A 22813-nucleotide genomic window follows, 5' to 3' on the forward strand; every position below is an offset into this window, starting at 1 on the left:
TTATTTCATACTGTTGATGTCTTCACTATTATTCAACAATGTAGAAAATAGTACAAATAAAGAAAACCTCTAGAATGAGTAGGTGTGTCCAAACTTTTGACTGGTACTGTCCATAGTACCTCAATTACCTCGACTAATCTGTGCCCCCGCACATTGACCCTGTATATAGCATCGTTACTGTTATTTTCTTTATTATTATTATATATATATTTTTTAACTTCAGTTTATTTTAGTAAATACACGTATTTTTCTTAAAACTGCATTGTTGGTTAAGGGCTTGTAAGTAAGCATTTCACTATAAGGTCTACAACTGTTGTATTCGGCGCATGTGACAAATACAATCTGATTTGATCATCTGCGCAGCGTCACCCCCTGGAACTGAGCCAAGATTAATGAAGAAATTCTGTGATTGTGGAAAACTCGCGAGAGCCCATAGGGAGTAACGTCACTTCATCATGGCAGGCAATAAGTTGGCATTAGAGGGAAAAATAAGTATAATAAGCTTTCTTTTAGGTCTTGGTGTTGTTATAATTCCCCTTATTAGAACATTCGCTGGACATCTTGACTGGGTATTCGACTATCTCACTGGAGTGAGGGGGAAAATAGCTATTGCGGTGTACATCGCTGTTCTCAATGGCTTCTTGCTAATCATATATAAGGGACCTCTATATAAGGTAAGCGCTACAGTAGTAGCTAGCTAGCTGGCTAACGTCTGAAATAAGATTTATGTTGTATTTGCCCATCCAAAACGTCAGTCAGCTAGCTAGGCTTAATCTAAATGATCAGTTATATTAATTGGCGCGCTTCTTTCTGACAATGTATTGTGCTAACGTTAGCTGGCTAATCCTATTAGCTGAATTGGATTGAGACAGCTGTCACCTTGATTGCCTAAAGTAGAACCCTAATTTAACGATAAGCTAGATAACACTATTGAAGTTAAGTGGGCCATGCCTAAGGTTATGTTATTGTCTTAGCTGTTGATTTGGAGCCAGCTTTGTAGTTTCACAAGTTCAAGTTAGAAAGGTTATCGAAGCATGCTCTTTTCTCCCAGGTTGCTGTGCGAGCCTGCTTCCTTGGTTTTACTTTTGGGTGTGGCTTGATCATAAGCTTTTCTCAAACTACATGGACACACTTTGGCTGGTAAGCATCCAACACCTGTACTTTCTCTGTCACACACAAAACTAACTGATGTTAGTTCGATACCTGTTTATGCATAGTTCTCAGTCAATTAATGTATTTGCAGGTACATGTGTTCCATGTCTTTCTTCCACTACTCTGAGTACTTGGTGACGGCCATCATTAACCCCCGCAGCCTGTCTCTGGACTCGTTCCTGCTCAACCACAGTGTGGAGTACACCGTGGCTGCTGTCTCCTCATGGGTGGAGTTCACTATAGAGAAGCTCTCTGTCCCAGGTCTTGCCTCATACCACACTTGTGCTCAATGGTTGCGTTCCAGCCTGACTACATTGCTGGTATTGCATTGCATCAACCAATGGTTGCGTACCACGTCATTCTGCGCAGGCAGGCACCTGCAATGTAGGCTCAATCCCAATACCCCCGTTAGCCCTCCCCTTCGTTTTTGAGTGTCCCTCATGTGGGGGTGAGTGGCACTCGAAAATGGAGCAACTAGTGGTAGGGAGATTAGGCCTAGGGAATGGGACATCACTACATCACTCGCGTCGATGACATGGATGTCGATTTAAGGGAGCCCCCCGCACCTCTGATTCAGAGGGGTTGGGTTAAATGCGGAAAGACACATTTGTTGTACAACTGGCTCGGTATCCACCTTTCCCMTTTCCCTTTCACTCGCGCATGTCAGATACTGCCAACAGATACCACACAATTAATTGACGATGAGCCAGTACTGGCTGCAGTAATAGCTTTTCTTATATTTCTCATGCAACAAATACATACTTACCATACGAGCATCAAATGAAAAACAACGTGCCTGTAATGTACCCATCCTCTGGCTGTGGTTCAATGTGGAGTAGTACTGAAGCAGGACTTTAATTCCATAGCAGTTTGACATGTAACAGTTGCGTTCCCTTCACCCAGTCCTTAACAGTGGAGGCATTGTAGCTAGAACAATTAAAATCACTGTTCTGAACAAATTTTTTAAATAATTTTTTACCAAATGTGTAAGGGTCCATACACCGATAGGCTACACATCCATAGCATACTGGTCTTTTTATCCTCCACTATACAATAAGGAAGAAAATAGTTAGCTACAGCTACGTTACCTCCATTGGCAAATATCTTCAGTCTCTGTTATGTAACTAGCTACAATTACAAGTGATTGAAGTATTATTATTATTTTTTTAATGAACAGGAAGGCAAGCTTACAAAATMGTACATAAAATTTGCAGTAGATGCTTTCGTTAGCTAGATTCTTTACATACATTGGGTTTCACAGATGACAGCCTGGTTTGCTCAGGAGTCCCTACAACATGAATTACAATTCATACAAATGTAAAACGCCTGTATAGAAAGCTAAATGTATAGCTAGTTGGCTAATGTTAGCTAGTTGTTGCTAGCTTGTTAAATAGTGATTTTTGTAAATTAACTTTATGATCAAGAAATGTGCATTATAATTGTTCTCTACATTAACTAACATATTCATCTTAACTGTAAATACTTTGCATGATTCGTTGTGAAGTTATAATGAATTACATTTCCTTCCATCCTAGTATTTTTGTCAGCCATCTTCCTGAAGCAACTTTAGAGTCTTGGGTTGCAGGACTTTATGGTAGTTTTAATAAAAACTCGATAGGAAGTCTGCATGTAGATTTTTTTCATTTGGAGGGCTGAAAAGGCACTACCCCCCCCCCCCTCGCTCGAAGTTGAATTGGAACACCACTCCGACTCAATGTGGCTCGCGGGATGGTGCAAAATGGAGGGGAGGGCTAGGGGGTATTGGGATTGAGACGTAGTCAGCCTGGAACGCAGCCAATAACTTAATGTCTCAGTTGAAATGACATGTTGTCACAGGAGGAGTAAAATGTCTCAATTGGCTGTGAACTTTTCCCCTCTGTCTCAGAGCTGAAGCAGCTGAGCTGGCTCAGCCTGGTGGGCCTGTTGATGGTGCTGTGTGGGGACTTCCTTCGTAAGTCTGCCATGCTGACGGCTGGCTCTAACTTTAACCACATCGTCCAGAACGAGAAGGCTCAGAGCCACGTGCTGGTCACCGATGGGGTCTACGCCTTCTTCAGACACCCGTCCTACGTGGGCTGGTTCTACTGGAGCATTGGCACACAGGTACATGCCTAAAATGTGAAAGTTACTAGAATTGTATTTCTTAAAAATGTTACAATCAAGCCCACTCCACTGATTTCACTTTTCCGTGTCCAATGTTCCAGGTGATGCTGTGCAACCCTGTCTGCATCGCAGGCTATACCATGGCCAGCTGGCGCTTCTTCCGTGAACGGATTGAGGAGGAGGAGGTCTCTCTCCTCCATTTCTTTGGAGAGGACTACCTGGAATACAAGAAGAAGGTGGGCACCGGCCTGCCCTTTATTTCAGGCATCCGCATCAACAGCTCCTAGGTGTGAGAGATGGGGTCCTGGATGTATGAACATGGCAGACAGACAGGCACTGTGAGGGGCAGCCCCTGTCAGCATACTGTGGATTAGCACTTGTGGTCGCCCGCCCTGGGGGGGGGGGGTCTAGAGCTCACGGAGACTGACACCTATGAGCGTGGTAAAGGGCTCCCCAAAAACCTGGGTAGACGGACTCACTCAAAAATAAACGACACCCCCCAATGTTGTATATCTATTGCACACATCCAACCGCCTCTTTGGTTTGGTTAGTTTGACTACTAGAGATGTTCTTTTGTTTTTTTCCATCTTCATCTCCAATGTCTCCCTTTTCTGTGTTTTCCATAGGGAGGAGTTGAGTTTCTTCAGTGGATGCTGAATGGATTTTTAGCTTGTGTTACTGAATCAAAGTGCTGTAATGAGCCTGGTCGAGTGTCTGCTATTCCTTGTTTGTCTGGCTTATCACTAAGTCATCATTAGTCTCTCAGCGTTTACAACAATAGTTTTACACAAGATTAGGGATGCACAATTTCATCTGCCCCCGTACATATTCTTTCCCAGTAGGTAAATCTGCGCTAAGAAGCATTTATTTCTGTTTGGCTGTTGTACATTTACAAAAATTTCCTAAAATGGTGGCAAAGTGGTTGCTTGCAACATGGTCTTTGCCCCATAAGTTAATGAACTTTTCATAAATTATAAAATGCCTTTTGATGGTAATCAAATGTCAAAATATGCCATGAGAAAATATTGGTTATAGGTTACAGCCCAGAATTTCTATAATGATGCATCCTTACCCAAAATGATTAATTTACCGGTTCAGGGAACAAAACTGTAAAATAACATTTTTAATGAACAGAAACTGAATCGGGAACGAAAGCGATCCATACTGTTCCGGAACAGAACTGTTATTTTAAAAGCATGCAAACCGGTTAATAAGATTATTTTACGTTCTAGACATTTTTTTTCTAGTCCCACAAAAGAAACGCAACAAAGCGCATGTGCAAAGCCCTCACTCTGTCACTCAAACTTATTCCAGCGTCTGCCTGCAAACTGAAAATCTTTGCCTGTGCATGTTTAGGCTACCTGCCCCTCCCCCATCTGAAGCATAGGCTACTGTACTGACCTTAGAAGTGTGAGAAGATAGGGAGAGATCTTTTTAATTAGCTAGAGAAGCGTGGATCAACTTTTTCAATGCTAGTTAAGGATACTAWAGGCCTAGTTGAGTTTCAGATTGGATTTATTAACTACAAAAAAGTAAGATGTGTGTTTAATTCTGGTGCTGCTCTTTACACACAAGCTTGTTAGCTAGCTATCTCAAAGGACATTTGAAGCCTCTCCTAGGTATAATTCTGTGAACCTAATTCAGATAATGCATGTCTTAGAGGGCCAGCGCTTCAAGCCTGCTCCTCAAACCTCTCGCTCTCTCCCCACCCATAAAATTTCAGTAGCATCTTGCGCCATAGCCTACACTGGTCTGTCCATCAGGCATGTAAACAACTAGCACGCATGTAAACAACTAGCTTGCCTGCTCTATCCGCACTGATTGCTGAAGTCATTTTAATGAGCTAAATGGTAAAAAAAAAAAAAWAATTAAAAGGGTTTCACAGGTTTCAAACCGGTTCAGAACTTTATTTTGCTGTTCGAAACAGTGGAATAGAATGAAAAAAGAAAAAAAAAGTGTTTTTTTTGTTGAGAAAATAACTTTGGTTCCAACCCCTGATTTTAAATTCACATATCCCATGTCCACTCAGGATCAAAAGGCTGTACAATCAGAAATCTTTTGCTAATTTGACAACCTGAGCAAGTTGCAGCCTGGTTCTCGGATTTCTCCAATTGGTACGGCGTAATAAATCAGAAATCTACTTTGTAAGTAATTTAAAACATAATGAATACTGACAATCCGTTCACTGTTCTATTCCAGTCTGCTGTAAGCCTTAAAATGTCCCCTGGGTGTAGACTATGAATCAGGGGTGTTGTTTCTCCATAGGGTTTTAGTAATAGGGGCACTCACTAATAGTCATCTTTTAAAATGCAATCGCTTTCACACGGTCTCTCTCTACCCCCACTTGATCATCACTCCATCTATTATTTATTTGTTCTGTGCGCTTGTCACCTCATGCTCACTGTGTATTAAAACCAACCAAAAGATGCATTCCTATGGCTAAGGGGTTCAGAGAGCTACACCCAACATGGCTTCCTTCTGAACTACCGCAGCTCGTCTCAGGTGAAAGGTCGCCTCTGCCCTCCACTCTGTATGCCCAGACTGTATGGAGTGCAAGAGGAGTATGTCTGTGAGTGAAAGAGAATTTGTGAAATTAGAACAGTCAAAAGCACTAACTGTTGTGCAAGATGAGTGTGTGTGTTAGTTTCTGAAATGAGGACAGTCTAGAGCACTGTAAAAGTGATGTGTTACATGAATCAAGATGAGATTCTGTAGATTAATTAATATAAGAGCACATTCAGTTGGCTGCAGACGTATGATAGTTTGCTGCTCCAAGCATGATACAGCTGAGCTGAAGGTGGAAAAAGCCAGTTGTGTTGCACTACAGTATAACAATACTACAGTTTATTACAGGTAAATTAAAAATGTATCATGCAAAGGGTGTACTTATCTAACTCTTGGTTGATAACTTTTTTTCACTTTACTGACATTTTCTGAATTGAATGAACACCATTGTCCTGTCAAATAAAATCAAAAGTTTATCCTAAGAAAATTGTCTTCCTCATTAGGTTGTCTTTCATGTTTTTGCCAATGTAGTCCTAATATGGATAATGGATGCATGCTTAAATTACTACAAGAAGCTAACCTGAACACAGTGACGGTGTTACCATAGCATACATTACACCTTGTTACACACAATGTGAAAATATTGGATTTTATATTCAATATAATTGACATACAGTAAGTCAAGGGTGAGCACTTTGTTGGTGAAGTCCCATGCCCCTATCCTGTTGTTTAGGGATACATCTCCTTCCAAATGGCTATCTCTGTGGTCTTCTGCTTCCCTGGCCAGTAGAAATTATTCTTGAGGGCAGCCTCATCAGAGATGTTGCTGAGAGTGTGGCTGTCATCTGTGGTAGGCTGACAGGTCAGGTCATTTCTGTTGAGGTAAAGCATAAAAGTAGAGGTTTAACAGAGACGTTGTATAGTTTTCATTGAAATCAATCAGATCAATTCTCCCAACAAGTTATTCAGTAATCTCCTCACTAGCTTACGTCAGTGTTGTTGAAATGGTTTGTTTAGTATCTGTGGCCGTAGTGGTGTCCTCATAGATCTTCAGCATGGCCTCTGTACGGTCGTCTTTCAGCTCCTTAGGCTCTTTCAGTCTGTGGGAACATTGAAAAGGGAACACTTCGTGGGAAACCATGTCTTGCACAGTCACCACGACAGAAAGAAACGTCTCAGTCTGTGACCCCTCGTCAGAGTAAATTGTACATTTGCCAAACTATCTTGTTAGTCAAGACATTGTAGTTTGTGATATTGAGTTCCAGTGACTGTGCTCCAGTACCTGGGTTCAAGGCGTTCCTTCACCTTGGCGATGGATCGGATATACGGGCCAATTTGCCTGGCGATGGTGGTCAGATAATTGTTCTCTTGCCTTAGCTGGGTCAGATCATGAAGCTGGGCTGAAACCAGAATGGACACATGCAGTATATAAAACACCAACTTGACCATATCTATCTTACAGCTAACAGAAAAACTAAATCCCCATTACCTTCATAGATTTCCTGTTCATTTGCAACCCTCTGAAAGGTTGTCTCCCAGACCTATGGTGAAGGATAACAAGATGGAAATGAGCTCTAAAAGGTAAGCCAGGTTACATTTATAAACAATGTTGTGGGAATACTTTTTCATAATCCTAATTTCTAGGGAGTTTTTCCTAGCCACCGTGCTTCTACATCTGCATTGCTTGCTGTTTGGGGTTTTAGGCTGGGTTTCTGTACAGCACTTTGTGACATCCGCTGATGTTAAAAGGGCTTTATAAATACATTTGATTGATTGATTGATTGCTTTAGTGATTCCCACCTCCTCAAACATGGCCCTCATGAGTTCCACTGCAGAGTACTCAGAGGAGATCTGTCTGTCCATCTGCACGGAGGTATCCAGGATGTCTCCCATGGTGTCTGTCTTGATGAGGGAGTGGTGCTTGGTCAGATCCCTGTGGGTCTCCTGCACCTGGTCCTTCAGCTGCTGAATGGACATCTGCAGCGTCTGGAGTCAGGAGAACACAATGTTTTTATGGTCTACATCAGGGTATAGTAATCAGGGTAGCGCCTTGATTGAAATCAATAKACCATGCATCTCTAATGTATTTCAAATACACATACCAAAACATTGTGTTTGGCTGTGAAAGTCCTCAGTAATTTCGTAAGAGTTGTACAGTAACTGAAAAGAGTCGTAGAAGCTCACACCCTGTAGCTGGTCTCATAGTTGCGACAGTGCTCGGTGAAGGGGGTCTCTCCGCCCTCAGCCAGGAGGACCTTGGTGCTGATATAGCGGTGGGGGGTGGGCTTCCGCACCACGGACGAGCCCAGGGACATGTCACTGATGGCTGGGGAGTGGCAGGGCATGGARAGGGACGATTGCAGGCTGAGGGGACAGTTACACAAAACAATGAATAAATCAATATCTTTACATAACATTTTGGGCATCAGGCACGGGGGTCCTCATATTTCCGCTGGATATTTTAGAACATGACAAGCGCATACTTGGGAAGTACAAGCATACTGTCTTGAAATTTGAGGTTTCACTCATTGGGAACACCAATAACATGCTGATGACATTTTCCCTTTGAGCGTGTAGGTCTGCACTATTTCCATATGGTAGGAGTGAAATATGACTCACAGTCCGCTGGCATTGCCCAAACTCAATCCAGTCACACTCCCAGCAATAGACACAGAGCGTCTTTGGCCCAGCAGTAACAGAGACTCAAGGCAACGAGCAAACTCGGACCGATACTCTGTGTTGATCTAAACCAGAAACATAGAATAGGGTGTATATTTGGGATGTGATATGACAAAACATCAGTTGAAAAGGCATATGACAAGAGAGGGTCTTTTCATTAACCGAAAGGTCACTAGTTCGAATCCCCGAGCTGACAAGGTGAAAAATCTGCCGATGTGCCTTTGAACGAGGCWCTTTACCCTAATTGATCCAGAGTCCCCGTTGATAATGGCCGACTCTGGCCGTGACCCCACTCTGCGAGGGTGTCTCAGGTGGAATTGGGATATTTCCAATTCACACATGCATATTAATACACACGTATACATGTGTGAAATAGGACAAATATAAGCACCCACCTAATTATTTACCTTACCTTGCTACTCTGAGCTGGTCTCAGTCTGTGTGGAAGTTTGACAATCTTCTTCAGTCTCTCCATCAGTTGCTGGATAACATATATTAAAGTCAAACACATTTGCTTCAAAACGGTATTCACAATTGCTAGTATTACATTTCATGTTTTGGTATGTGCTCTTCTGGATTCATGGAACCAGATTGGGCATGATTTATCATACTGTATTGTACATACATATCCCATGTCAAGAAACTCAAACTTGTTGGCTGAACTTAGAAAGGCTGAGCAAGTGACCAGATGAACCTAGAGACAGGAAAGGCAGAGAACATTGGCTTGAGTTGAGCATGTTACACCTGCTCAAGATGGGCCATCCGTTTGGATGACAAATACAACAGATGTATCACTACTCCAGGATAGAAAGGCYTGCCATAGACAGGACATTACCTGGAGAGTGGGTAAGAGTGCAGCCAGATGAGACAGCTGTTCTTTGAAGGCTCTCTCTTTCTCCTCATGCTGACTGTTAAAAACAAGAGAGAATCCATTTTAAATGGATCTCTTACAGTATCTAACTGGAACAACATGCATGATCTTAACCCACATGTCAATAGCAAGAATCTCATGTGAGTATCATCCTTACTCTCTAGCTTTTGCAGCATATGCAAAGCTTTTCGGGAAACATTTTTGCTACAGGGTTCAAAGTGGTGCCATGCAAGCGTGATGTAGCTAGTTTGACACATTATTATCATTAATTAGGCTTTTATCTAGATTGGTCTGCTGCCATGGATACCTTCATCTCCCAGCAGGATCTATAAATGTGGAACAGGATACATAGGCAGGCATTAGATGAGCCATTAGCCTGTTCAATATCTCTGGGTGCATCCCAAATATCCTGTATAGTGCGCTACTCTATGGACCCTGGTAAAAAGTAGTGCACTTTAAAGGGAAAAGGGTGCCATTTGGGATGCAGGTGGTGTCTGTCTGTGGAAAGACTTCCTGCCCTGAGAGTTCATTGAGTTTACAGTGATTTGTAATGGCTATATGCAACCATTGAGGCTGAATCTGTGTGTTCTGTATTCGAATGGCCCATTCAAACAATGACAGGTAAATACCAAATATTTCACAGTTTCTCTGAGCATAGGCTATACATTACATTATAGACATGATTGACTCTGCGCCCAGCAGTGGAGGCTGCTGAAGGGAGAACAGCTCATAATAATGGTCGGAACGGAGCAAATGGAATGGCATCAAACACATAGAAACCATGTGTTTGATGTATTTGATATCATTCCACTGATTCCGCTCCAGTCATTACCACGAGCCTGTTCTRTCCAATTAAGGTGCCACCAACCTCCTGTGGCACCCACCTTTACTGGTTTTCAAGCAAGGTAGCCTGAAGTAAAATTAATTCTCACCTTTGAGCTGCTTTCAGAAGAATCTTTTTTCTTTCTGCCAGTTTTTCCTTCAAAAGAGGACAATATTATCTGTGTCAAGATTAAATGATTCAATTAAATTAATTAGACTGCCCAATTAAAACTATTACAATGAAAAATTACATTCATTTCCTCTCAATGTTAAGTTTGTAAATGAAAGCACTACTTGAGCATTCCAATTTGATCCAATTTTGCTCTGATGTCATGTGCAATGTATTGAACTTTCAGCAACTTTAGGAGATAAGACACGAAGGGTGACACCTTGTGGTAGAATAAACTGCAGTCAGAAAACAAAAAAAACATTCAACAATTTTTTTAAAGAACATTGATTGATTGAAAAAAACTGTCATTGGAATGGAGGGGAATTTCCGGCTTTGAGTTGAGTTGAATGTTTTCAAAATGGCCGATGCCTGTGTCAGCTCACCTGCATGTTGTTGAACAGTGTGCTGATAGCGCTCTCCTCCTCATCCACGTTCTCTCGAACCTCCCTGATCATCGCCTTCAGCAGGATGATGGCTTCCCTGGCAGACGTTTGTAGCTCTTTTACCGCCTAGGGGTCAGGGGTCACATCATGAGAGGGCACTGGACACCACCACATACACACACACCCAACAAACTAAACTTCGCCATGTTCCCCCATATGTATTGTCTATAGGTATACTCTACAGCAATATGGAATAAGTAGATAATACAGAGTTAATGAAGAGAATGCACTCACTATGACAGCTTGGTCCAGCCTTTCACAGCCTTGCATATATGCTGTCTCAATATCAATGCAGTGTGCTCTGCTCTCCCTGGAGGACACACACAAAAAGCAATTGCTTAATGGTTGATTATTTAATTACTTAAGTGATCAAATATTGGGGATAGGAGCTGACTGTAACTCACACTTGCATGTCTCTGAAACAGTTGATACACAGCATGGACTTCTTCTCTGTGGAGAACATTATGTATAGCTCGTCATGGAGGGCTGTGGGTAGACAGACAGACAAACAGACAGGCAGAGACAATCATTACAATGTAATCTCAGAGGAGAGAATATGAGCTGGAGAGCCTTGGAAAATGTTCTGTGCACCTGCTAGTTTATTCATAAAAGGTATCTAGCTGTATTTGAAGAAGATTGGACTTTTAACACACCACACTTTTTGTGGACCTCCTTTGTGCGTTTGGCAAGGGAGACAATATCATGGCGGGCAAACATTTTGGCCTTGTGGGTTGATTCCCTGCAAGCTCCACACAACGGCTGGCTACAAGTGTTGCAATAATACATTGCTTCCACATCCTGTCAACACACAAGACCACAAACATATTCAAAAGCTTGTACTGCAGACAAAAACTACAGGTATGAACCAAAACAGTTTTTTTTTAAGGGGTGGATCAGCTTTAATATTGCGGAGATTGTTGCTTCATCAATGTAATTGATGTCATTTCCAATCCCCCATATTTTGGGGGGGTAAATATATATATCTATATACATACATACAGTGGGGCAAAAAAGTATTTAGTCAGCCACCAATTGTGCAAGTTCTCCCACTTAAAAAGATGAGAGAGGCCTGTAATTTTCATCATAGGTACACTTCAACTATGACAGACAAAACGAGAATTTTTTTCTCCAGAAAATCACATTGTAGGATTTTTTTTTTCTCCCAGTTTTCCTGGATTTAAAGGCTTTAATTGCATCAAGAAGTTCCTCCTCTGTAATTTGGCCTTCACATGAGTCTTTCTGTACAGCTGTTAATTTTACATTATTAATAGGAAAAAAATCCATACAATTAGCTTCGGTTAGTGGAGATGGAGGAATATTCTTAAAGTACTTCACTTCCTCTTTCAAAATATTGTTCGGTGAATCATGCGTGACTCCATTTGTAACAAGTTTCAATACATTTTTTTGGTAGCATTTCTATGNAAAGGATTCAGTACCAAATATTAAGTTCTGCTTTTCTGATGTATCAAATACTTATGTCTTGCAATAAAATGCTAATTAATTACTTAAAAATCATACAATGTGATTTTCGGGATTTTTGTTTTAGATTCCGTCTCTCACAGTTGAAGTGTACCTATGATAAAAATTACAGACCTCTACATGCTTTGTAAGTAGGAAAACCTGCAAAATCGGCAGTGTATCAAATACTTGTTCTCCCCACTGTATATAACATTAGATTGGTTGCATTCTATGGTACAGCTGTCAATTTTTTGGTCCTTAAATGAAATTTATATGTATTTTTATTTATCACAATTTTCATGAACCATTTTTGGTCTTTAATGCAGGGCCGACAGACAAGTTCCTTACTTTTTCCCCCTTCCACTTGCCTCTTCCATTTTTGTGGTAACGCTGCAATTAGTTGGTTGTAATTTTGGGTAGAGCAGACATTTCCATATGTATGTGTTAGCTGCTTGTGTGACATAACTCCACCAGTCCTATTTATGATATAATTTACAAAGATTATACCTTTAAAAAAAAGAATCTCGAAAAATAGTTTTTTTTAATCAATTAGTATATTTGAGTTTAACCACAATATTTGTTGTATTATTTGTTCTGTCTTTTCAGGTGGATTAAAATGAAATTGCAACCAACTTTCTAAGGCTTGTTTAAAAAATAACAATATTTTGGAGATTATTTCATTTTCAAATAACCTAAAGTGAGCAGTTGTAATCTGAATAAAGGGAAAAAGGCCATTCTTGAACATGGGGTGAGACATTCTTACTAATTTACTAGAGAACCATTTCAGATTTAAGTATACATTTTGTATGACTGATGCCTTTAGTGAGAGGTTTAATGCTTTAATATTTAATAATTTCTGCCCTCCGAATTCATATTTGTTAGGGCTTTTTAATTTTGTCTGGCTTGCCATTCCAAATAAAATTGAATATTTTTTGTTCATATAATTTAAAAAGCAGGTCTCTAAGTGTAGGCAAAAACCATAAGCAAATAGGTAAACTGTGATATGACTAAAGAGTAAATCAGGGTGATTTTTCCACAAATAGACAGGTATTTTCCTTTCCATGGTAGCAAGATCTTATCTATTTTTGCTAACTTTCTATTAAAATTGATTGGAGAGAGATAATTTCTTTCTTTCGGATATGTATCTCGAGTATGTCCACATCCCTGTCAGACCATTTTATTGGTAAACTACACGTTAATGCAAAAGACCCAATACATAATATAGTACACTTATCATCATTTGGTTTTAATCCAGAGAGGTTAGAAAAAGTATCTAGATCCTCTATGAGGCTGTGGAGGGATTCTAATTGTGGTTTTAAAAGAAAACATGAATCATCAGCGTACAATGACACCTTTGTTTTTAAGCCACAGATTTCTAATCCCTTAATATAATTGTTGGATCTGATTTTAACAGCTAACATTTCAATGTCAATAATAAATAGATATGCCGATAGTGGATAACCTTGTTTTACTCCTCTTGACAGTTTAAAACTTTCTGAGATGTAGCCATTATTTACTATTTTACACCTAGGGTTACTATACATAACTTTATCCCATTTTATAAGAGATTCTCCAAAATTGAAATATTCCAGGCATTTATATAAATTCCAGTCGTACTTTATCAAAAGCCTTTTCAAAATCAGCTATGAAAACCAGGCTTGATTTCCCCAATATTTCATACTATTCTATTGTTTCCAGTACTTGTCTTATATTATCTCCAATGTATCGTCCATGTAAAAAACCTGTCTGATTAGGATGAATAATATCTGACAATACCTTTTTAATTCTATGCGCCAAGCATTTAGCTATAATTTTTATCACAACAGTGAAGTGTAAGAGGGCTCCAAGTTTTTAAATGGACTGGATCTATATATATACCACTTGGATCCTGCTTCAGTAATAATGAAATCAGACCTTCTTGTTGCGTGTCCGTTAATCTACCGTTTATATAGGAGTGGTTAAAACATGCTAATAATGGTCCTCTGAATATATCAAAAAAGGTTTGTTATACTTCCACTGGTATGCCAACCAGCCCTGGAGTTTTCCTGGATTTAAAGGCTTTAATTGCATCAAGAAGTTCCTCCTCTGTAATTTGGCCTTCACATGAGTCTTTCTGTGCAGCTGTTAATTTTACATTTTTAATAGGAAAAAAATCCATACAATTAGCTTCGGTTAGTGGAGATGGAGGAATATTCTTAAGGTACTTCACTTCCTCTTTCAAAATATTGTTCGGTGAATCATGCGTGACTCCATTTGTAACAAGTTTCAATACATTTTTTTGGTAGCATTTCTATGTTGATGATTTAAAAATAATTTGGTGCATTTTTCCCCATATTCCATCCAGTTCGCTTTATTTTTTGAAAATATTATACTGGATCGTTCTTGAATAAGTTCCTCCATTTCTTTTTGTTTTTCCTCTAACTTATTCTGTGCCTCTATGGTGCAGTTTTTATTGCTATCTAACTGTACTCTTAGTCCTTCAATTTCCTTTGTTAATATGGTCTCTTTTGACCTAAATTGCTTTTATTTTATAGATGAGTACTGAATTGCATAAAGGCATAATTAAAAGTGTCCCATACAATAAGGGGATCTGCTGTACCTATGTTATGTCAGAAAAAGTCAGTTATAAATTATTCTGTCCTAGTTAAAAACAAGTTAAAAACAAGGCTTTGATTACACTTCCAATATCCTCGCCCACGTGGAAATTCTGTAAGAGTAATATATATATGCCAATTATGTGATGATCCAAACCWGTGTTTGTTAGGAGAATTTTTGCATACATGGCTAAGGTTCAAATAAATCATTCAGAGTTAATAAAACCTTAATACCTGCTTCTTGCACTCCAGATCACAGTTGGAACACTGAACAGTCTCCTCACAGTCAGTAGAGTTATCCACCAGGAACTTGAGCAGGCGGTCCTCCTGGGGTAAGGCACTTAGGCCTTTGACAATGGACTGTTGTCTGTACCAAAACCAAGAGTGGTTACATAAAACTTACAAATAGGATCCAACACATTTAGCTACTAACAATCTTAAAGTGAAGAGATCCCTGAAAAGTAAATGGAAACAAACTKATATATTTAAAAGTGATTGTGTTTGCAGTTTTACCCTTTGTTCTGTGTGGGTTGGATATCTTATGCTACAGCTGTTGAACTATTGTCCTCGTGTAGGCTATTGCCTCTCCCATTACCAAGTATTCACCTAGTCTTCACGGTAACACAGCCACAAATAGCATCGCTCTGAATTCTGATTACACAAGGTAATGTCAATGACAAGAATAGCAACAACGACACTGCATATTACTTTATACCAGTGTGATTTCCCATGTCATTAATTTAGTAAATGTCACAAACAAACAGTTTGCTTAAAGCAAATTTCCTTTGTTTAAAGGGGGGCTAGATTATTGACTAGGTGTGTCCTACACTTAGGTAAGGTCCATTGTAGGCTCTCACCCTTACATAAGAAGACCTCCAATGAATACTTCATCTCAAATGTACAGGCTGTCATAGAAAGCAAAGCATGTAGCCTATATTACAGAGCATGTACTAGTTGAGCTTCATGTGACTCAGGCAAAATAAACTCATAGGCATCCTGGAAATACCACCACAATCTCATCTAAACTAGTTTGTACTTACATTACCATATCCATATCCACAGTACTCCATAATGACAACACTGTTACATAATCCAGTCCTGGAGGGCACAGCAATTAACGTAATCTGAGCCTAGAGGGATCAATCATTCAAATGTCAAGGTGTCCAAATTCTCTTTATCTTCTTACTAAGAGTTGCCAGCTATCTAGGACCAAGCTGTTCTCAATGCCAGGCAGGATGAAACAAAGGCAGGATTTACACTGCAGCTGTCTATTCCCCCCATATAATCCCGTAAAACTTTCATTCTGGCACTGCTAACTGGAGAGGCTATGTTGTTCTATGTATATTTTAGTGAACACGCATCGATGATAAATACTTCAGCCCTTCCAATGACATCAGGCATGATGGAGAAAATGGAGTTGAAGAGCCAATGGGACATTTCACTACAAAAGCTATTGATATGATAAAGTAAGCCTAAAACAAGTTAGCCTTGTCCAAGCCAGAACTGCCCATAGGGGCAGGAGCCTATCTCCTGTTTCTGTAGCGTGAGGCAGCTTAAACTACCGTACAGTGCTTTGCAAAAGTATTCATTCTCCTTGGCGTTTTTCCTATTTTGTTGCATTACAACCTGTAATTTAAATAGATTTTTATTTGGATTTCATGTAATGGACATACACAAAATAGTCCAAATTGGTGAGGTGAAATGAAAAAAATTACAGAAAAGTGATGCTTGCATATGTATTCACCCCCTATCCATGAAGCCCCTAAATAAGATCTGGTGCAAACAATTACCTTCAGAAGTCACATAATTAGTTAAATAATGTCCACTTGTGTGCAATCTAAGTGTCACATGATCTGTCACATGATCTCAGTATATATACACCTGTTATACACCCAGAGTTTGCAACACCACTAAGCAAGGGGCACCCCCAAGCAAGCGGCACCATGAAGACCAATTAGCTCTCCAAACAGCTCAGGGACAAAGTTGTGGAGAAGTACAGATCAGGGTTGGGTTATAAAGAAATATCTGAAACTTTGAACATCCCACAGAGCACCATTAAATCCATATTTTAAAAAATTGAAAGAATATGGCACCACAACAAACCTGCCAAGAGAGGGCCACCCACAAAACTCACAGACCAGGTAAGGAGGGCATTAATCAGAGAGGCAACAAAGAGACCAAAGATAACTCTGAAGGAGCTGCAAAGCTCCACAGTGGAGATTGGAGTATCTGTCCATAGGACCACTTTAAGCCGTACACTCCAAAGAGCTGGGCTTTACGGAAGAGTGGCCAGAAAAAAGGCATTTCTTAAAGAAAAAAATAAGCAAACACTTTTGGTGTTCGCCAAAAGGCATGTGGGAGACTCCCCAAACATTTGGAAGAAGGTACTCTGGTCAGATGAGTCTAAAATTGAGCTTTTTAGCCATCAAGGAAAACGCTATGTCTGGTGCAAACCCAACACCTCTCATCACCCTGAGAACACCATCCCCACAGTGAAGCATGGTGGTGGCAGCATCATGCTGTGGGGATGTTTTTCATCAGCAGGGACTGGGCAACTGGTCAGAATTGAAGGAATGATGGATGGCGCTAAATACYGCGAAATCATTTAGGGAAACCTGTTTCAGTCTTCCAGAGATTTGAGACTGGGACGGAGGTTCACCTTCCAGCAGGACAATGACCCTAAGCATACTGCTAAAGCAACACTCGAGTGGTTTAAGGGGAAAATGTAAATGTCTTGGAACGGCCTAGTCAAAGCCCAGACCTCAATCCAATTTAGAATCTGTGATATGACTTAAAGATTGCTGTACACCAGCGGAACCCATCCAACCTGAAGGGGCTGGAGAAGTTTTGCCTTGAAGAATGGGCAAAAATCCCAGTGGCTAGATGTGCCAAGCTTATAGAGACATACCCCAAGAGACTTGCAGCTGTAATTTCTGCAAAAGGTGGCTCTACAAAGTATTGACTTTGGGGGGTGAATAGTTACACACGCTCAAGTTCAGTTTTTTTGTCTTATTTTTTGTTTGTTTCACAAGAAAAAATATTTTGCATCTTCAAAGTGGTAGGCATGTTCTGTAAATGAAATGATACAAACCCCCAGAAAATCCACATTAATTCCAGGTTGTAAGGCAATAAAATAGGAAAAATGCCAAGGGGGGTGAATACTTTCGCAAGCCACTGTACATGTACATGCTCTGGACGCTAGTCTGTTCCAGGGCCATCCCCCCAATCCATCTCCTTAATGCTGAGTGCCAAGCAGTGAGGCATCAGGTCCCATTGGGACAGTCCTTGGTATGACTCGACCGTGGAACAAACCCCCAACTTTCCAATCCCAGGGCTTAAAATTTAACCACAAAGCCACTGAGTTGGTCATTGATATGATAAATCAAAGGTAATTTGTTCCATAGGAAATTAAAATACCTACAGTACCAGACAAAAGTCTGGACACACATACGCATTCAAGGGTTTTTCTTTATTTTTACTATTTTCTACATTGTAGAATAATAGTGAAGACATCAAAACTATGAAATAACACATATGGAGTAATGTAGTAACCATAAAAGTGTTAAACAAATCAAAATATATTTTATATTTGAGATTCTTCCAAGTAGCCACCCTTTGCCTTGATGACAGCTTGCACACGCTTGGCATTCTCTCAACCAGCTTCATGAGGAAGTCACCTGGAATGCGTTTCAATTAACAGGTGTGCCTTAAGTTAATTTGTGGAATTTCTTTCCTTCTTAATGCGTTTCAGCCAATCAGTTGTGCTGTGACAAAGTAGGGGTGGTAAAAACCACTACTTAAGGACACCAAGAAGAAGAGACTTGCTTGGGCCAAGAAACATGAACAATGAACATTAGACCGGTGGAAATCTGTCCTTAGGTCTGATGAGTCCAAATTTGAGATTTTGGTTGCAACCGCCTGTCACACACTGATCTGTTTCACCTGTCTTTGTGCTTGTCTCCACCCCCCTCCAGGTGTCGCTCATTTTCCCCATTATCCCCAGTGTATTTATACCTGTGTTGTCTGTCTGTTGCCAGTTCGTTTTGTCCATCAAGCCTACCAGCGTTTTCCCCCTTGCTCCTGTCTTTTTCTAGTTCCTGTTTTCAAATTTTCCCAGTTTTGACCATTCTGCCTGCCCTGACCCTGCCGTTCTGTACCTTGTCACACCGCTCTGGATTATTGACGCCTGCCTGCCCTGACCCTGAGACTGCCTGCAGTTCTGTACCTTTGACTCTGATCTGGATTACTGACCTGCCCTTGACCTGTCGTTTTTCCTGCCCCTATTCTAGTAATAAACTTTTGTTACTTTGACACTGCATCCGGGTCTTCCCTAAAACGCGATACCGCTGTGTCTTTGTGAGACACAGAGTAGGTGAACGGATGATCTCCGCATGTGTGGTTTCCACCGTGAAGCATGGAGGAGGAGGTGTGATGGTGTGGGGGTGCTTTGCTGGTGATACTGTCAGTGATTTATTTATTATTTAAGGCACACTTAACCAGCCTGGCTACCACAGTATTCTGCAGCGATACGCCATCACATCTGGTTTGGCTTAGTGGGACTATCATTTGTTTTTCAACAGGACAATGACCCAACACACCTCCATGCTGTGTAAGGGCTATTTGACCAAGAAGGAGAGTGATGGAGTGCTGCATCAGATGACTTGGCCTCCACAATCACCTGACCTCAACCCAATTMAGATGGTTTGGGATGAGTTGGACCGCAGAGTGAAGGAAAAGCAGCCAGCAAGTGCTCAGCATATGTGGAAACTCCTTCAAGACGGTTAGAAAAGCATTCCAGGTGAAGCTGGTTGAGAAAATGCCTAGGGTGTGCAAAGCTGTCATCAAGGCAAAGGGTGGCTACTTTGAAGAATCTAAAATCTAAAATATATTTTGATTTGCTTAACACTTTTTGGTTACTACATGATTCCATATGTGTTATTTCATTGTGTTGATATCTTCACTATRATTCTACAATATTGAAAATATAAAAAATAAAGAAAAACCCTTGAATGAGTAGGTTTGTCCAAACTTTTGACTGGTACTGTATATCATGATTTATGCCATCCAGTAAATCAATGGAATGCTCATGCTTACTTACCCACAGAGGGGGCAGGAGAGTCTGCCTTCCACTGCCCTGCCACGCAGACAACTGGCGCAGAATGTGTGGTAACAGTCCAGTAGACAGGGGTGTTCGTACTGCTCATGGCACAAGTGGCATACCAAGGGGTGGCAGTTGGCACTGTCTGGGTCATATAGGTTCTCCAAAGGGCAGAAGATTCCTCCAGACATCTGAAAAAACACATACAGGAAAGCCCATCAGAGTGATGCTGATCTATGTTAGTGACATTTGAGCAAATTGGTGAAAATGCACGTTTCATCAGACACCCTAATCATTCCATGATGTATCAACTGTGGTATACTGTTACAAACAAATATAATTGAAAGTATTCCAGGGAAGTCAATAATCAATCAGTACTCCCAACCTTCAACTCGATGGAAGTACATTAAAGTACATTCCTTTTAAGCATATACTTAATGAATAAGTCAAGAAGCAGATACTTAATAATATAAGAATATGGGAGTAAAGCTGAAACATTACCTTACTGCTTGCTGTCTTAGCTGCTGTCCCAAGCAGGAATGACAGATATGTGGAGGGTCTTTGAGTATGCCTGGAGGGGATGAAGTGCCGGCCCTGACGTCAAAACCAAAGTCAGGGTACTCAGTGGGTATTGGAGGAGGTGTGACCACAGCACAGCAGTACTGGATGACAAAAGAGTAACCAGACACCACTCATCTGTCAACAGGTGACCAAAATACATTACTCTCTCTAATCCCTCTATTTCCCCCACTGCAGCCTCCAATGACTCCTTTCAAACGTCATGCATTGGTTGCTAATTCAGAATGGAACAATAAAGGGGACAATTGAGCAAAGAATATTAGTTTTGGAAATAGCATACAGTTGAAGTCAGAAGTTTACATACACTTAGGTTGGAGTCATTAAAACTCATTTTTCAACCACTCCACAAATTTCTTGTTAACAACCTAGTGTTTTGGCAAGTCGGTTAGGACATCTACTTGTGCATGACACAAGTAATTTTTACAACATTTGTTTACAGACAGATTATTTCACTTATATTCACTGTATCACAATTCCAGTGGGTCAGAAGTTTACATACACTAAGTTGACTGTGCCTTTAAACAGCTTGGAAAATTCCAGAAAATGATGGCATGGCTTTAGAAGCTTCTGATAGGCTAATTTACATAATTTGAGTCAATTGGAGGTGTAACTGTGGATGTATTTCAAGGTCTACCTTAAAACTCAGTGCCTCTTTGCTTGACATCATAGAAAAATCAAAAGAAATCAGCCAGACCTCAGAAAAAAACTTGTAGACCTCCACAAGTCTGTTTCATCCCTGGGATTAATTTCCAAACGCCAAGGTACCACGTTCATCTGTACAAATGACAGTACGCAAGTATAAACACCATGGGACCACACCAGCCTCATACCACTCAGGAAGGACATGCGTTCTATTCTCTAGAAATGAACGTACTTTGGTGGGAAAAGTGCAAATCAAATCCAGAACAACCAACAGCAAAGGACCTTGTGAAGATGCTGGAGGAAACAGGTACAAAGTATCTATATCCACAGTAAACGAGTCCTATATCGACATAACCTGAAAGGCCGATCATCAGGAAGAAGCCACTGCTCCAAACCCGCCAATAAAAGCCAGACTACGGTTTGCAACTGCACATGGTGACAAAGATCGTACTTTTTTGGAGAAATGTCTCTGGTCTGATGGATAAAATATAACTGTTTTGCCATAATGACCATCGTTATGTTTGGAGGTTAAAGGGGAGGCTTGCAAGCTGAAGAACACCATCCCAACCGTGGTGGCACAGGTGGCACAGGTGGTACAGGGGTGGCAGCATCATGTTGTTGGGGTGCTTTCCTGCAGGAGAGACTGGTGCACTTCACAAAATAGATGGCTTCACGAGGACGGAAAATGATGTGGATATATTGAAGCAACATCTCAAGACATCAGTCAGGAAGTTAAAGCTTGGTTGCAAATGGGTCTTCCAAATGGACAATGACCCCAAGCATACTTCCAAAGTTGTGGAAAAATGGCTTKAGGACAACAAAGTCAAGGTATTGGAATGTCCATCACAAAGCCCTGARCTCAATCCTATAGAAAATTTGTGGGCAGAACTGAAAAAGCATGTACGAGCAAGGAGGCCTAAAAACCTGACTCAGTTACACCAGCTCTGTCAGGAGGAATGAGCCAAAACTCACCCAACGTATTGTGGGAAGCTTGTGGAAGGCTACCCGAAACATTTGACCCAAGTTAAACTATTTAAACGCAARGCTAACAAATACTAATTGAGTGTATGTAAACTTATGACACACTGGGAATGTGATGAAAGAAATAGAAACTGAAATAAATCATTCTCTTTACTATTATTCTGACATTTCACACTCTTAAAATAAAGTGGTGATCCTAATTGACCTAAAACAGAGAATTTTTACTATGATTAAATATCAGGAATTGTGAAAAATGGAATTTAAATGTATTTGGCTAAGGTGTATGTAAACTTCCGACTTCAAATGTATCTTTTAATTTGTCAAAGGTTATGTCACCTTGTTGTCTGCCTCCCTGCTCACTATGCCAGAGTTCATTACATAACTTTTGGCAAGGAACTATAGCCCAGTATGGGTTGATTGTAATGAACAATGGGAAAGCAAGGTTTTGACAATTATGAAGGGACCAATCAGAGAGCAGGGTTATGACGACGTCATAATGAAAGGACCAATCAGAGAGCAGGATTATGACAATGTCATTATTAAAGGAACAATCAGAGAGCAGGTTTTAAGATATTATTATGAAGGGACCAATCAGASYGCAAGATCATGACYCTGTTGTAATGAAGGGACCAATCAGAGAGCTGGGTTATGATGATGTCATTATGAAAGTACCAATCAGAGAGCAAGGTTATGACATGAAGCTATCATAATTAAGGG

The 22813-nt window shown here is 40.5% G+C and overlaps 2 protein-coding genes across 2 annotated transcripts; one reads left to right on the top strand and one right to left on the bottom strand.

Moving 5' to 3' along the window:
* The first annotated feature begins 363 nt into the window (after window positions 1–363).
* Window positions 364–6236, top strand: LOC111966305 (protein-S-isoprenylcysteine O-methyltransferase). The gene is made up of 5 exons (XM_023990828.2): window positions 364–674; window positions 1052–1140; window positions 1244–1413; window positions 3038–3255; window positions 3357–6236. The coding sequence occupies exons 1-5, from the start codon at window positions 456–458 to the stop codon at window positions 3540–3542; spliced, it is 882 nt and encodes a 293-aa protein (XP_023846596.1). The 5' UTR covers window positions 364–455; the 3' UTR covers window positions 3543–6236.
* A 159-nt stretch (window positions 6237–6395) lies between these two features.
* Window positions 6396–20501, bottom strand: rnf207b (ring finger protein 207b). The gene is made up of 18 exons (XM_023990827.2): window positions 20396–20501; window positions 19895–20085; window positions 15031–15163; window positions 11398–11542; window positions 11149–11230; window positions 10979–11054; window positions 10685–10810; window positions 10243–10289; window positions 9275–9347; window positions 9065–9133; window positions 8852–8920; window positions 8380–8504; window positions 7947–8124; window positions 7561–7746; window positions 7250–7301; window positions 7043–7160; window positions 6750–6860; window positions 6396–6634 (listed from the first exon to the last, which is right to left on the bottom strand). Exons 2-18 carry the CDS (start codon window positions 20083–20085, stop codon window positions 6490–6492), a joined length of 1926 nt encoding a protein of 641 aa, XP_023846595.1. The 5' UTR covers window positions 20396–20501; the 3' UTR covers window positions 6396–6489.
* Window positions 20502–22813: the final 2312 nt, after the last annotated feature.

The sequence above is a fragment of the Salvelinus sp. IW2-2015 genome, linkage group LG7 (assembly GCF_002910315.2).
Source record: "Salvelinus sp. IW2-2015 linkage group LG7, ASM291031v2, whole genome shotgun sequence".
NCBI lineage: Eukaryota > Metazoa > Chordata > Actinopteri > Salmoniformes > Salmonidae > Salvelinus > Salvelinus sp. IW2-2015.

Coding starts and splice junctions, on each gene's coding strand:
- LOC111966305 (XM_023990828.2), top strand. CDS start 456: ATGGCAGGCAATAAGTTGGCATTAGAGGGAAAAATAAGTATAATAAGC. Junction 675..1,051: donor ATAAGGGACCTCTATATAAG/GTAAGCGCTACA, acceptor CTTTTCTCCCAG/GTTGCTGTGCGAGCCTGCTT. Junction 1,141..1,243: donor ACATGGACACACTTTGGCTG/GTAAGCATCCAA, acceptor ATGTATTTGCAG/GTACATGTGTTCCATGTCTT.